Genomic DNA, 15,040 nt, shown 5'->3' on the forward strand with positions numbered 1-15,040 from the left:
TAAGTCAGAATATCTTATGTTGAGAATGATAACAACACAGTTCCGTCATATTTATTTACCCGATGACATTTAACCTTTTTCAAGTAAACCGTTTCTATAGCGCTACTACTATAAATAATCTTATTGTGGTTCGTATATATTAAAATTTATTATATTAATCCGATATGAAATGTATAATATTAACATATTTTATTAAGATCAATTTATAGAACGAATATTTTTTCTTTTAAATTCCTATCGATATTTTTAAAATAATCGCATATAAAATTAATTGAAGAAATTGTTTAAAGGAATCTTTATGAAGAAATTGGTGTAGAATTTCCAACGAATTAAACTAGAGTCGGTAATAAATATAATTTCCTATCTTTGCTCGTAATCTGGCAATAATAGTTCTAGAGGATTCCTTCAAGCGTGTACCTCCGAACTCACCTGATCTAGACTTGTTAATAAATACATACAAACAGAATGTTAAAGTATGTGAATAGACTCATTCGCTTATTCTGATGGGTGAAACGCGATTTAGAACATTTTTTATTTTATTATTTGAGTACAATGGTTCATTGTAAACAGAACAGAAAAGAAAACAATATGAGTTGCTCGTGATACACAAAATAATTATATTTACATTTATTACAATTCGGTTGAAATCTAGAAATCAATCTAATCTTTGGTAGAATTTATAATAATTTTTTCGTATTTTCCTCCTTTTTAATTGTGCATGCTCGTTCGAAAAAAATTGTATATACTTTTTGCGAGTGTTTATTAATTTGATGTTATTCCATAGTACGAGTCGTGAAACAGCAAATGTGCTCCAAAATTGAAATTATATATAATTGCTTTAGGTAAGTACCTGAGAATTGTTTATAAATCTCCGTCCCTGACTTTCGATCTCGATCTTAAACACCCACAACGTCTCGTATCTCAGGAAGCAACATAGGTCAAATGATAAAACCAAGCATCCGTATTAAAACACGTTAGATAAACTCACTTTTACAAGATGCGAGGAAGTATAAAAATATAATTTTTGGTGATTTGTGGTTCCTATAATCATTTTTTGATTAGGTTCAACGTTCTTTCTTTCTTTATTTATTCAACAGTTTTGGTTTATACTGATTGTGCTAGAGAACTGATAAAACTTAATCGAAATGTCAAATAATTAATTTGTAAGGCGATGGGAAATATTGAAACGTAAACAAAAATAATATAGATGGTATTAATCATGAATTCATCGTGATTTACATACCAAACAAAATTAAAAGCAGATGGTCTGTCTGTTACGGTAAAATTATGATATTTTATATGGCCGAGAAGAATGAACCTTAAAAGTTACCAAATACATTGTCCTTCGTATTCGTATTGGTGTTATCGAAATCCACTTTCCACGTCATCATTATCATTGTTGGACAATTCCCAGACGAAAGTGTGTTCAAGCCCCTTCTCAAATCAATTTCTTCACTGATTAACATGTGAATTTGCGTTAATTACTTTGGCAGATTTACAGCTACAATGTTACTAAGATTGAATCAGTGTTTGTGCACAAACGCCATTTATATTTCTATTTAACATCCGGTTTTTTGCACGCCATTCCTCGCCTGACGGAATACTACAGTTGATTCTAATATAGATTATGAATTGAAAAAAATATATGTATACCTATATATTACTTTTACTTGTCAAAATCTATTGGACTATTACATAAACATATGAATAATTACATAAATTGGTTAGGTAAAAAAAAGAGCTGCTAAAAATTGCAAAAAATGCTGGAATATTTCAACCGGAAATATTATCTACTGTATAAATTAAAAATAAGTGAAAAAAGCAGTAAATATAAAGTCCTGAGCCTTATCCACACATTTTAACACTTTGAACATTAATTCTAGCCTTGAATCAGAAATAAAAAAATTTCTATTGTGTCGCAAACTTGGCTAATTTATCTAAATACGATGAAATTATAATAAATACATCATCAGATTGTGATTATTCAGGGGCTGGACAATACTCATTCTCATATTATGAAAACTAATAATTGTACCTATCATATGGTAGGTATACAATGTGAAAAACTAAAAAAAAATTTATACAAGTTTGAAATGAAACAGTAAAATAATTTAATATAATTATTACTCGACTTTCTCGAGGTTAAATCTATCTATAACCAAAACAAGCGGTAAATTTATAAAATATGTTCAACCTTCAAAATAACATATTTTACTTTTGATTAACATCGAATTTACTCGCTCAAAATAAATGTTTAGTTATTGGTTATGTCGTATTTTAATTTTATTTTATACATTTTATATATTAAGATGTTAGTTTTATAAATTATGCTGAAGATGAAAAAGTAAAGAAATTGGCGTGTTTCAAAATTTACTATATGGAAATTCATTAGGATATCAAAAAATTAAAAGTAAAAAGTGGTAAATATAAAGTTATTTTGATATAGATTATTATTAAAATACATAGGTTATGGTAAAGGATAAATAACACAGAATTTCTATCAATGTCTTGAATATCAAAACTTTTTGTCTCTAAAGATCGAAAGAGGGGATTGTATACGAACGAACTAATTAATTTATCGTTTCTTTAACACAATTATCTGTCTTTATTTCAGCCCTTCTTTGTACATCATCAATAACAATATCTTTCCAATATATCCGGAACATTATCATTTTATTGAATTTAAATGTCCGAGATCATACATTATAAACAATCAATGTCTATGGTACCCATTTCTTCGTTGATTGTGTGGTTGGAATAAAATATATTGAAATTATCGCATAAAGGATATATATTCAGATAATTATAAATCAACGAATATAAAATATTATCACTTTTATGCGGATATTAAGAAATGGCGCATATGTTGTAAATAAAGTTCTTAACAAAATGCAAAGGAAACCAAACTATAATTTCAGATACTATCCTTGACAAACGTAGGTAGTATGATTAAAAACAATTTCCTTGTTAACAGTATCATTCAGTTCAAGTGATTATTGACAATATTCAATAATTAATGTTTTGATTCGTTATTGTGACTTTTCAAAAACTGAAGACATCGATGAAGAAAGTTGAAAGTCAATTGCCAATAAAACTTTTAAAAGTTCCCATTTTGAACTAATCGTTGCGATGCAAGATAAACCATTTAAAAGAAGCGGATTTACTTTGAAAAAAATCAAAATGGCAGACATACAGCGGCCAATAAATACCTAACTCTAAAGATGACTCCTTAGCTTTATGATAGACAACTTCTTGTAAATAAAAAAAACGAGCGCGAGGAGTCGAACAGAATTTTAAATTTGTCGAGAATTAGCTTTCCCACGTATCAATCGTAATCGATTCGAAGAAAAAACTTATGAAATATATACTTAAGGACATTGGCGCACATCGAACATATTTTCCGATAGAGTATTTATAAAATCTCAATTGTTAGTAATGAAAATATGTTTTTTTATATATTTATTAATAAAAAGAAGTATTATAAGCATTTTTGTATGTCTGACCATTATTCGATAAAACATGTCTGTTTGCATCTACGGCCATTTTGATGTTAAGAAACAAGTATTGAGAAAAAGCTACCGCCGCCTCTGTCTTCTTGACAAGCTCACATTTTTGTACTTATCCACTAGTGAAGAAAACCTTATAGGGATTTTTATCGTAAGATCAATCGATATTAAAATTCAATAATTCTTCTTCCTGTTTCATAATTCATATTGCGCTGTGGGCATTGGTTGCGTTGAGACTTTTTTTTTATTTTTATTGTTGTTCTTGAAATGGCCACTTACAGCATACCAGTTTTGCTACTAGAAATTGCACGCTTTGGCATTTGTTTTCCTTGTTACGAGGTACACCTACCGTATTTGGGATTCAAAATGAAAATATTTATTGGTTTCCATTGTTTACAACTCCTACAAAACGTTTCGTATACGAGGTTTGTATAAAAATCATCTCTTACGAAAATTAATATATAATGACTTTGTGCGTAAAATGTATGAAAAAATATCAAAGTGTATTCAAGTAAATTATTAATTCTACTTGAAATGTTGTAAATCGGTGAACGGTATGTCAGCTGCATAAAGTTGTAAAACCTCAAGTGTTTCTTATGAGGCTATAAAATAAATACGAACTACATTCCAGTCTATAAAGGTATTCGAAATTACTAAAGTAAAAGTCCATAAACATTTATTAATCAAAAAATATCTTGCAAATATTTCTTATCGAGAGATTACGGCGAAAATTGTGTGTACGGCCTATTAATATACGTACATAATCAATTGACACGTCAATCTACGTAGAAAGTTTCTACAATATCTCAATACTGTTTATTATTGCTGTGATGACAATAAACGTAAAATCTATATATATTTTTTTTTATTTTTAGGATTTCATTTTTATTATTAAGAACTGTGTTTCTGTTCTATTGGTTTTTATGTGAATATTCTTACATTTTATTCAGCTTTCATGAAACTCATTCAAAAGTTCCGCATTTCCTTCTATAATTATATTAACCCATTTTCTATCGATGTTTTTCATTTGTTCATTTAAAATTCAACTAATCTTAAGTCTACCTAATGTCTATTCTAATTTGGTTGTAAATATACCTCCTTATTGGTATTATTGGTCCATTACGTAGATAGAACTCTGGTGGCAATTAATAAAATTTGAATTTAAAATTAATTAGAATTAACTTAAGAATCAACTATAGTAATTGAAAATGTAAACCATATTTGGACTAACAAGCTCATGAAGATATCTTTTATTTATGAAGTGTATATTACGTATAATTTTATTAAAGCAAAAGTATGAGTAGCAAAGGACATTTGGTTAAACCAAAAAATGGACAGGTTGCGTTAGGAGGTATCATACTTCTGCCAGCAACACTATCAAATAAAAATGAAAAGCGGATTGAAATAAACTAATAAAAACAAAGGAGTTATCTACATACATGAGTTTTCACAAATGCTGCATAAACAAAACTGGTTATAAGGGAAAGGAAGGTGTTGACAGAAATTTTTGGAGAAAAAAAAAACAACGGAAAAGAAGAAGTAACGAAGCATTGATTGATTTGTATAAATACTCATCAATAACAAGATACATAAAAGCTCATTGACTAAGATGTTTGGGACATATTAAAAGGATACCGGTAAATAGATTTACAAAAAGGATCATTGAAGAAGGTGAAGGAGTTTTGAAAGATATTAGAAAGGTAGAACCCAATTGGAGCGCAAAACCTATGAAGAAGAATTGTGTAATCAGTTAAAGACCGATGATAAAAGCGAAATAAGTAATGGGCTTTAAAGGTCTGTAGAAAGAAGAGAAATGGCATCACCATCAAAAGTAAGAGATCCATAATAATATCTAAACGTCTACATGAACATCAATATTCCAGATTTTGTTATCACACCAAAACTTACAAGCTATGATAATATATTCGCTTGAGCAGTACTTATTAAGAAAGTTGTAAAGATTTATTCGATTGATAAAATTACATTTGTTATTCTATTTTATAGATTTGTCCATATTTTTATATCACATTGTATAAATGATATTATTACTAGATTTATCAACACACTACATCTTAATCTCTAAGCCCGTCTTCTTTTTATACGTTTTGTATTATCTGACCTCTCTTGAAATGGTAGAACACACAAAAGCCACATTAGATCTCTCAATGGTTGTCGAATTAAGGCAATTGAGGTGATCCACTAACACCCATAACGCCCTAAATGGTATGACTATAGAGTTTTTTTTTGATCCCAACACAAAGTGTAAAACACCATGAAATATTTTTCTGTCATAAAATACAACCATAAGAAGGTTCTCTCGAGAAAAATTATAATCGAAAAAACGATGTAAATGTGGTGTAAGATAGATGTAACTCCATTTGAGATGCTGAGCTGGATACGTTAAAGTTGGAGCAAATATGGCGAATCGAGTTAGTTTGTATGCTGTTTGGAATTAACTTTTACATTTGTCCAATCAGAGAATACTAAAAACTATTTTAATTTATTATGGCCACAAACAAAAAGATCTTACGTCATTATAGTTTATATTCCGAAAAAATCCGCCGATTTTATTAGCTGCGAGACAACATCATTTTCAAACAGAAATGTCTTGAATAGCATCTTCATTTTGTACGTTAACATTTTTTGACATAATAATTGCCTTAAATTGCTTAGTTTAAGAACCGACAGGTGACTCACGCAACTATTATTTCGAAACATAAAAAATTAATAAGGCATCGACTGCTTTTATTTGTATATTTGCATAAAAAAATTGCTTTTCAGTTGTTTATAGGTAATATAATTTGCAAAAAATGGGAAAAGTATGGCAAATCAATTGGTAAAATTTGCCACTACTATACGGTGAACATTTCAAAGATTTGTCCAATACGAAATCGATTTTTGAATATTTGATTTCAATTGGGCTAGTCGAGCAAAAATACTTTATAAAACTTCAATCGGTTAAAAAGTTATTACATTTTGTCGCGTATTTATGTTACACATCCCTGTAAGATAAACGTGAGAGTGTGATTCTTCTTTTTTGTGTAATCTGAATGAATTCGCGAGAGTAAAGAAAAAACAGCCGAGAAGACGAGTACAGCGATTTTAATCGGTTTACCTGTTAATCTGCCAGGTCAATAGCACCTACGATATATACAATCTTCGTAAGTCGTGACTTTTTTTAAATTCGATCTATATATACCCTGTATTTTAACGGAAAATGCCAAGTTCATTACTATATTGTTATATACGTATAATTATATTGAGAATTTTTCGGATTATTCTTAATTTATTTTTAAGGTTGAGGACGGCAGTTTGATAATTTCAACACCGGAATCGGAACCATACACCGTTAATTAGGTGTGATGGTAAAAAATAACTGGATAATATAAATATATCTTTTGTCTTATATTTTTGTTATTTGTTGAGACGATTCCTTCCTACGTTGTCTTCTCTTCTTTTTTGTCTAATCTATTCTGTTCCAACCTTATTTTTTAGTTCAATTATTTTTATTTGATTCATTATTGATTCTATCTTTATCTCTCCAGTTTCTAAATTATAGCGTTTAACTTTTTCTTTCCTATTCCTTTTATTATTAAGATGGTTTGATAAATGTCGGGGTAAATGAAACATTAATTAATTGCAAATTTAGTGAAAATTTACGAGCGATAAGTTTTGTTAACATTTATAATTGAAATTGGCCGTTAATAACTTTTATTAGGGTTTGCGTCTTTTACAATTTAATCAAGTTAAAATTTTTTTCAGAAACATCTCTAGATGAAATCCATCTTTATTTAGATATAAAACGCATATCCGGTCTTAAATTGTCGCATTTTCAGACTATTGAGATAAAGTAGTTGATTTTCTAAAAATATCAGTAATTTTTGAGAAAATTTTGAACATATCCCAGCTAGAAATAATCAAAACCCATTATTTTTGGCGGTAATAAGTATGTCAAAATGCTTTTTCTGATTATGAAAAGGAATTTTGGTGATTAATTCTTAGGAATAAAAGTTTCTTTAGTTCTAATTATTCAAAAATTTCGGACATCTCAGTTGTGAAAAATATTTATTAAAAAATTGTTCCAATAATTGAAAATTAAACAGATTCTAATATTTAATAATATACAATATTTTAAAAAATTTAATAACTGTTTTATATGAAACGATTTTTTGTACAAAATATTTAAGAATACGTTAAAATAAGGAACGTAGGTAACGTAATCAAAACTTGGTTTCTCTTTCTCCTAGGATAATTTAATAAAACCAGTAAAAAAATATTAAAATGAGACATTATTAAATTATATATCAATGAAAACCTCGACAGTTCATTTTTATGAAATTTATGTAATAGTGCTAGACACAGCATCTGTTTATTAAAAATTCATATAATAACCAAACATAGAATTTACAAGGCCGCTTCAGCTGTTTTACAAAGGAGAAAAATATCGATGTAATGCCTTTCGATATCCCGCAGTCTTTACATATGTTTAAATTGTAACAAATGCCATTTCAAGTTTACGACACCCGGGTACGCCAGCTTTCAGGATTTATGACAAAATTCACATCCATGTGTTGGTATGTATCGTGAGTTTGGCTCATAAGAAAAAAAAACATTGACTGTAAAATTACTTTATGTATTACATATATACGGTTTTAATTTATATTCTTCATAAGCTTTGGCCCCTTTAACCTACCTAATCTATAGTAATTATTTCACATACATTACAGTGTTGTTGGATCATCCCATAAACTGTCTAAAAGCTTAATTCAAGTTGTATAATTTGTTAAAAAAAAATTAAAGAATGAAAAAACTAGATTATAATTGGTTGAAAAATTGTGAAAATATTGTATCTACATTATATAATACAGATGATATTATATTATAAATATTTCTATTTATACAGTTTTTCGGTTGAATTTAAAATGAGTTCACTGAACATTAAGTACGACATTATCACTTACATAATATAATCCGATATTATTTATGAGTTCAAAATAAGCTCAAATCCAATAAATTATTTATTTATAAAATTTAAGAACTTCCCGATTTATTCATTTCTACCGATAAGGAAACCTCAGAAAAATCTGGTAGGTACTTACGGTTATATTATTGCAATTTTTTCGAGACTCTTATTGCTTATTCCGACAGGTGTTACTCCTTAATTAAAATCCCGTATATACGGGTTATCAAAAATTCAATTGAAACTTATAATCGTATAAAACTTGATGAGTACACATGAAAAACCAAATTTATTAAATCTTATTTGGTACTGATTAAGTTGAAACCTTGCAATAATACAATTAAAGAGAGCAGATATACTTGACATTTATGAAAATATCTCCAAGAAGTTTGTCATCAGAAGCACAGCTTCCGTCCTTTTTTCAAAACCTGAGAAATTGGTTTGAAATAAAAGTTTTTATATATTAGTTCTCATCAGTATGAGAGCCAATTCATTTCTTCCCAATTTTTTTATTAATGTGAAACTTTCAGGGCCTGTACGGATATCGAAATTTAGTGATTTTGTTAAATAAATTAAATTATTTTCGCCAAGAATGTTCAGTTTAGAAATCGGAAACTTATTTATAAAGAATGATTAACCTCGTACACGCCAATGACACAAATCTACATTCATGGCTGTTGTGATTATTGTTGCGATTAAAGCGGAATTATTATGCACCGTATTTTGATTGACATTTTGTAGACGTTTTAATTGCGAAAATCTCCTTAATTCTCAAGATTACATCTCGCAACTAACATGTTGCACTTCATCTATGAATTTCGAATTTTATCTGCATTCGACCGGAATACATGGGATTTGATTTCTGAACTAATAGTAAAAGCACAATTGGCACTAATAATTTGACTTAATCATAAGATATTAATTTTATTTATTTCCCCATTAGGTTTTCGATTCCTTATTATGAAAATTATTTAATCCTGTATTGAGACCTAATTTCATTATGGTGTTAAAGTTTTTTAACGATTTTTCTGATCTTTTAGTTCAGATTTTAATAGCTAACTCATAGAATTGAAACATCAACAGCTCCACTGCCCTATTCGGCCAGTGGAGATGGATAAGGTGGTCTGCCCGATACCTACAACCTTTTTGATAAATCCCCCTGGGAATTAACCTACAATATATTCCAGCATACTACATACAATGACCATATTATCACTAATTCTGAGAATAATTATCTAATTAGTTTAATTGTCTCCTATAACTTCTTTTATAGCCTACATCTTCATTATGTTAATTGATAACTAGCTTTTACCCGCGGCTATATTAGAACCTGAGATATAGATCTTTGAATGTAGAAAAATTGCCAAAAACCTACAAAAATCCATAACTCCACATTAAATGTCCGCGCCTAGCTCCTCTCCAACTCAACCGATTCAAGTGAACAAAAGCTCAAAAGAAAGAAGGTGTTTCAGCGAATATTCTTAAATCAAAACGAACTCTGTAGCTATATTAGAACCTGAGATATAGATCTTTGAATGTAGAAAAATTGCCAAAAACCCTCAAAAATCCATAACTCCACATTGAATGTCCGCGCCTAGCTCCTCTCCAACTCAACCGATTTAAGTGATCAAAAACTCAAAAGAAAGAAGGTGTTTCAACGAGTGTTCATAAATCAAAACGAAATCTGTAACTATATTAGAACCTGAGATATAGATCTTTGAATGTAGAGAAATTACCAAAAACCTACAAAAATCCATAACTCCACATTGAATGTCCGCGCCTAGCTCCTCTCCAACTCAACCGATTCAAGTGAACAAAAGCTCTAAAGAAAGAAGGTGTTTCAGCGAATATTCTTAAATCAAAACGAACTCTGTAGCTATATTAGAACCTGAGATATAGATCTTTGAATGTAGAAAAATTGCCAAAAACCCTCAAAAATCCATAACTCCACATTGAATGTCCGCGCCTAGCTCCTCTCCAACTCAACCGATTTAAGTGATCAAAAACTCAAAAGAAAGAAGGTGTTTCAGCGAATATTCTTAAATCGAAACGAACTCTGTAACTATATTAGAACCTGAGATGTAGATCTTTGAATGTAGAAAAATTGCCAAAAACCTATAAAAATCCATAACTCCACATTGAATGTCCGCGCGTAGCTCCTCTCCAACTCAACCGATTTAAGTGATCAAAAACTCAAAAGAAAGAACGTGTTTCAGCGAATGTTATGGACCAAAACGAACTCTGTAGCTATATTAGAACCTGAGATATCTTTGAATGTAGAGAAATTGCCAAAAACCTACAAAAATCCATAACTCCACATTGAATGTCCGCACCTAGCTCCTCTCCAACTCAACCGATTTAAGTGAACAAAAGCTCAAAAGAAAGAAGGTGTTTCAGCGAATATTCTTAAATCAAAACGAACTCTGTAACTATATTAGAACCTGAGATGTAGATCTTTGAATGTAGAAAAATTGCCAAAAACCTATAAAAATCCATAACTCCACATTGAATGTCCGCGCGTAGCTCCTCTCCAACTCAACCGATTTAAGTGATCAAAAACTCAAAAGAAGGAAGGTGTTTCAACGAGTGTTCATAAATCAAAACGAACTCTGTAGCTATATTAGAACCTGAGATATTTTTGAATGTAGAGAAATTGCCAAAAACCTACAAAAATCCATAACTCCACATTGAATGTCCGCGCCTAGCTCCTCTCCAACTCAACCGATTTAAGTGATCAAAAACTCAAAAGAAAGAAGGTGTTTCAGCGAATATTCTTAATTCAAAACGAACTCTGTAACTATATTAGAACCTGAGATGTAGATCTTTGAATGTAGAAAAATTGCCAAAAACCTATAAAAATCCATAACTCCACATTGAATGTCCGCGCGTAGCTCCTCTCCAACTCAACCGATTTAAGTGATCAAAAACTCAAAAGAAAGAAGGTGTTTCAGCGAGTGTTCTCGCAAAACGAAGTCTCTATCTTGAATACAACCTGAGATATTGAGGATAGAACGTGTGTATGTGAAAAACTCCCATAAGTAATGTACAGGGGGATATCGCATTTGAGTATAACTTGAGAATGGTGAAAATTAGATGAAATCCGATGGTTGATGGCTGATCTGTGCTTTCCTTGAAAAAAAAAAATTAAGCAATTCGGTTGGGTAGAACGCCTGAACGGACTCGGAATGGAAATCATCAATTTTGTTAATATATAAGATGTATCTCTCTTATTAAAAACTCCTTTTTTCCATTTCTATTGTTGACACAGTTATGTGAGAGCATTTTCCGTTTTTTGTCGATTAATATCTTTGTTTCATTTTAATATTATTAAACATTTTGATGATTCTACATTCATAATATTATCGCTAATATTTATGGCTTCAACGTGATACCTACATATCTTGTTTATTTTTTACCGGTCAAGAGTCAACGAAATCCGTCTCAAGTGATACGAGGTCAAGCTTTCAGAACACCCTGTCTCTCTTGATCCGATATTTTTATCTTTGATAAACGGGTTTATCAGCGACATGCCCTCGAGGCGCATCAATAAATAAAAACAGTTGAGTATTTCGTGTTTGGGCCGTAATAAAAATTATTTATGGAAAATGATTACGAGAAAGAAATAAGGCTAAACTATTTTATCGAGCAGGTTTAAATCCATAGTATTAGTGGAGAGCAATGGACAAGGACATTTTTATGTACGATACGAAGGTTTCATGGAATGGCTCTGATTAAGGAAACATTTTCTCTGGGATTACGATGGATTATAAGAGGTTATACCAAGTAATAGATTTTTTCTTAATTCGAGTAAAAGTGGCGATTTTACTTAAACGAAACTATTAGTCTTGGGGATAAGTATGATTAGAACAGTAAAGTTTTAATTAACGGTACCTACTTTTTATATATTTTTATTTTAAAGCGCGTATTTCTCTAGGTCAGGAGAATCATTTTTATGAGTAGGTACTATCCATAAATTGTATATTATCTTAATATCTTCATATTTTCTCGATACCAATGTTTTGCTTTGGTCTAAGTTGGGTGGTATCGTGCCACTTTCATAGATATATCATTGCTTTCCCTGAAGCTCATTTTTATGATAAATGTACTCAAAAATTGTCGTCGTTTCTCTATTTCTCTATAACCATTTAATTATCTTTGTCCTTCATATTGAATTGTTTTTACCGTCTGTGCATGATATTTTCAATTTTCCTGTTGCTATGGGTCACGTCCAATTATGATTGAATCTTTGCTATATACACAAACGAAAATATTTACAAAACTAGATCGTAGATTTGTGTGCCGCCGGTAAATGAATATTTTAGCTAGATGTTCAGAAGTTTCTTATAGGTTATTTGATAACAACAATAATATTGTCATAATTATTGTATTTAATACTTTCGCTGATTCATACACAGAGGAGGTATATTTGTTATGGTTAAAGCCGGCATAGGTATTGATTATTCCGCGTTCAATAAACAAAATAAGGAAAATTTAGTTGCAACCGTAAATATAATCTTACCCAATGCATCCCGGGTGTGTGAGAAGCCCTCTCTTCAAACACTCCCATCTGCAAAGGCGGCAAATCACTGGCTCTAGATTTACTTGACAGCGTTGCAATGAAATCCTCCAAGAACTGTCACAAAACTGAAAATTGTTAAAAAGAAAAACCGTCACTGATACAAAAATAAAACCACAATTAATAAAGTCACTCCCGAATCTAGCGCGCTATTGCATAACAACCGAAACTTTCCTTATGTTCCATAAACAAAAAACAATCGTAATGGGCAATTGGTGATAAAAGAATCTCGCGCATGTCCGTTAAGTAACTTCATTTGTAGAAATTGTATCCATGAACCATCCGCGCAACTGAACGGATTGCGAGCGGCTGTTAGATATACGCATGTGAATAACGCGCTAACTGCCTTGGCTCCACCTCCGGACAGTGGGGGGACGTGGGGAGCGAAGGGGAGGCGCTTCTCAATCCTATATGTACCTATCTATATAGATTAGTATTTTGTTTATAGATAGACCAAAGATTAATGTTTAAATGATGTGGTTAATTTACAATTAGAGGCGGAACTATCTTGGTGGGTTAACCATTATATAGAGAGAGGTACCTTATGTTTGATTTTGTTTAAATAAATAACTTGAGGGAGGAGGAGATATGTTGATATTAGCATATCTATTAACCGATCTATATACGTCGTTTTTGTATTCAATTCAATATATAAAAATTTTCATATACAATATATTACATGTTTCAGAAGTGAATATTCAATTACTTATTAATAATATGAATATACGAGCCCCGGTCCATTTCAGTTGGTCCAATTATTGCTTTTTCGGCTATTAAAAACCGGCAAATTGTTTCGTTTTGAGCACTTTATATTTTCTATAAACATTATAGATAATTTTACAGGAATTACAAGTCTTAACATATTATGTTACAATTACAAATCAAAAACAAAAACAAAAACCAAATGTAATCAGAAAAGTTTAAATTTCAAACATACTTTTAAAAGTTACCATTGCGTAACATCCCTTTTATTTTTAATAACAGCCGTAATTCGTTGAGGCATGGTGTTTATTAAATTCTGGCAGTATTCGGGAGTAAAATCATCCCAAATTTCTTGTACACTTTCTTTTAATTCCATAACAGTTCTAGCTGGATTTGTACGCAACTGCTTTTTCATTTCATGCCAAAGTGTTTCTATTGGTGATAAATCTGGACTACTTGAAACCCACTCTAAAAGTGAGAACCATTTTAAGGCCTTTTTTGACTTATGGCATGCTGCTCCGTTTTGCTGAAAAATAAAGGCTTTCACAGCGTTTAAAGTTACTTCTCCCGTTGGCAACAATGATTCTTCTAAAATATCCAGGTACTTTTCAGTATTGACAATTCCGTTTATGAAATGCAGTTTTCCCACTCCTCTTGCAGATATCGAGCCCCACACCATCACAGATGCCGGAAATTTTACTTTCAGCTCAGGGCCGGATTAAGCTAGTGACTTGGGGGGGCTATAGCCCCGGGCCCCAGGTCCAAGAGGGCCTCATCATTTGGAAATCATTCTGTATTTTTTGATGTGTTGAAACCACAAATCTAACGTATTGATATTATTTTGTGAATTTTATCGGGTTTCCGAATTCCTTAAGGGGACCCCGTCATTATTTTAGCCCCGGGCCTTATAAATCTTAATCCGGCCCTGTTTCAGCTTCAAATAATCTAGATGAAAAGATTCATTTTCTTGTCGAATAACTCTACTTCGATCGTCACCTACGCAAACTTCAAAACGAGACTCATCACTCCAATGTATACAGCTTTGGCCCATTTAAGTCCATTTTTCTTTTGGATTTGAGTCAATAATGGCTTTTCCTTGGCCTATGTAAAGAAAATTTAAATTTAGAAAAATATGCATTAAACTAAGGTGTTACCAAATTCACCTTGTATGTCCGAAATCCTAATTTTTCAGCCTCTCTGTGACTGCATTACTCCAAAGTACACTTAGTTGACCATAGTTAGCACGTCTGTTTTGTTGAATTATTCTTTTTAACGCTCGTTTATCTTTGTCTGACA

At 31.0% G+C, this 15,040-nt stretch overlaps 1 protein-coding gene across 2 annotated transcripts in view; it reads right to left on the minus strand.

The window, feature by feature from the left end:
* LOC130441256 (LIM/homeobox protein Lhx9) overlaps window positions 1-13,353 on the minus strand; it is a 71,687-nt gene extending 58,334 nt beyond the window's left edge. For both annotated transcript variants that reach the window (XM_056774845.1, XM_056774844.1), the window contains exon 1: window positions 12,986-13,353. In XM_056774845.1, the coding sequence (XP_056630823.1) occupies window positions 12,986-13,033 (48 nt within the window). In that variant the 5' untranslated portion in view covers window positions 13,034-13,353. The remainder of the gene's footprint in view (window positions 1-12,985) is intronic.
* Window positions 13,354-15,040: the final 1,687 nt, after the last annotated feature.

The sequence above is a fragment of the Diorhabda sublineata genome, chromosome 3 (genome assembly GCF_026230105.1).
Source record: "Diorhabda sublineata isolate icDioSubl1.1 chromosome 3, icDioSubl1.1, whole genome shotgun sequence".
Taxonomy (NCBI): domain Eukaryota; kingdom Metazoa; phylum Arthropoda; class Insecta; order Coleoptera; family Chrysomelidae; genus Diorhabda; species Diorhabda sublineata.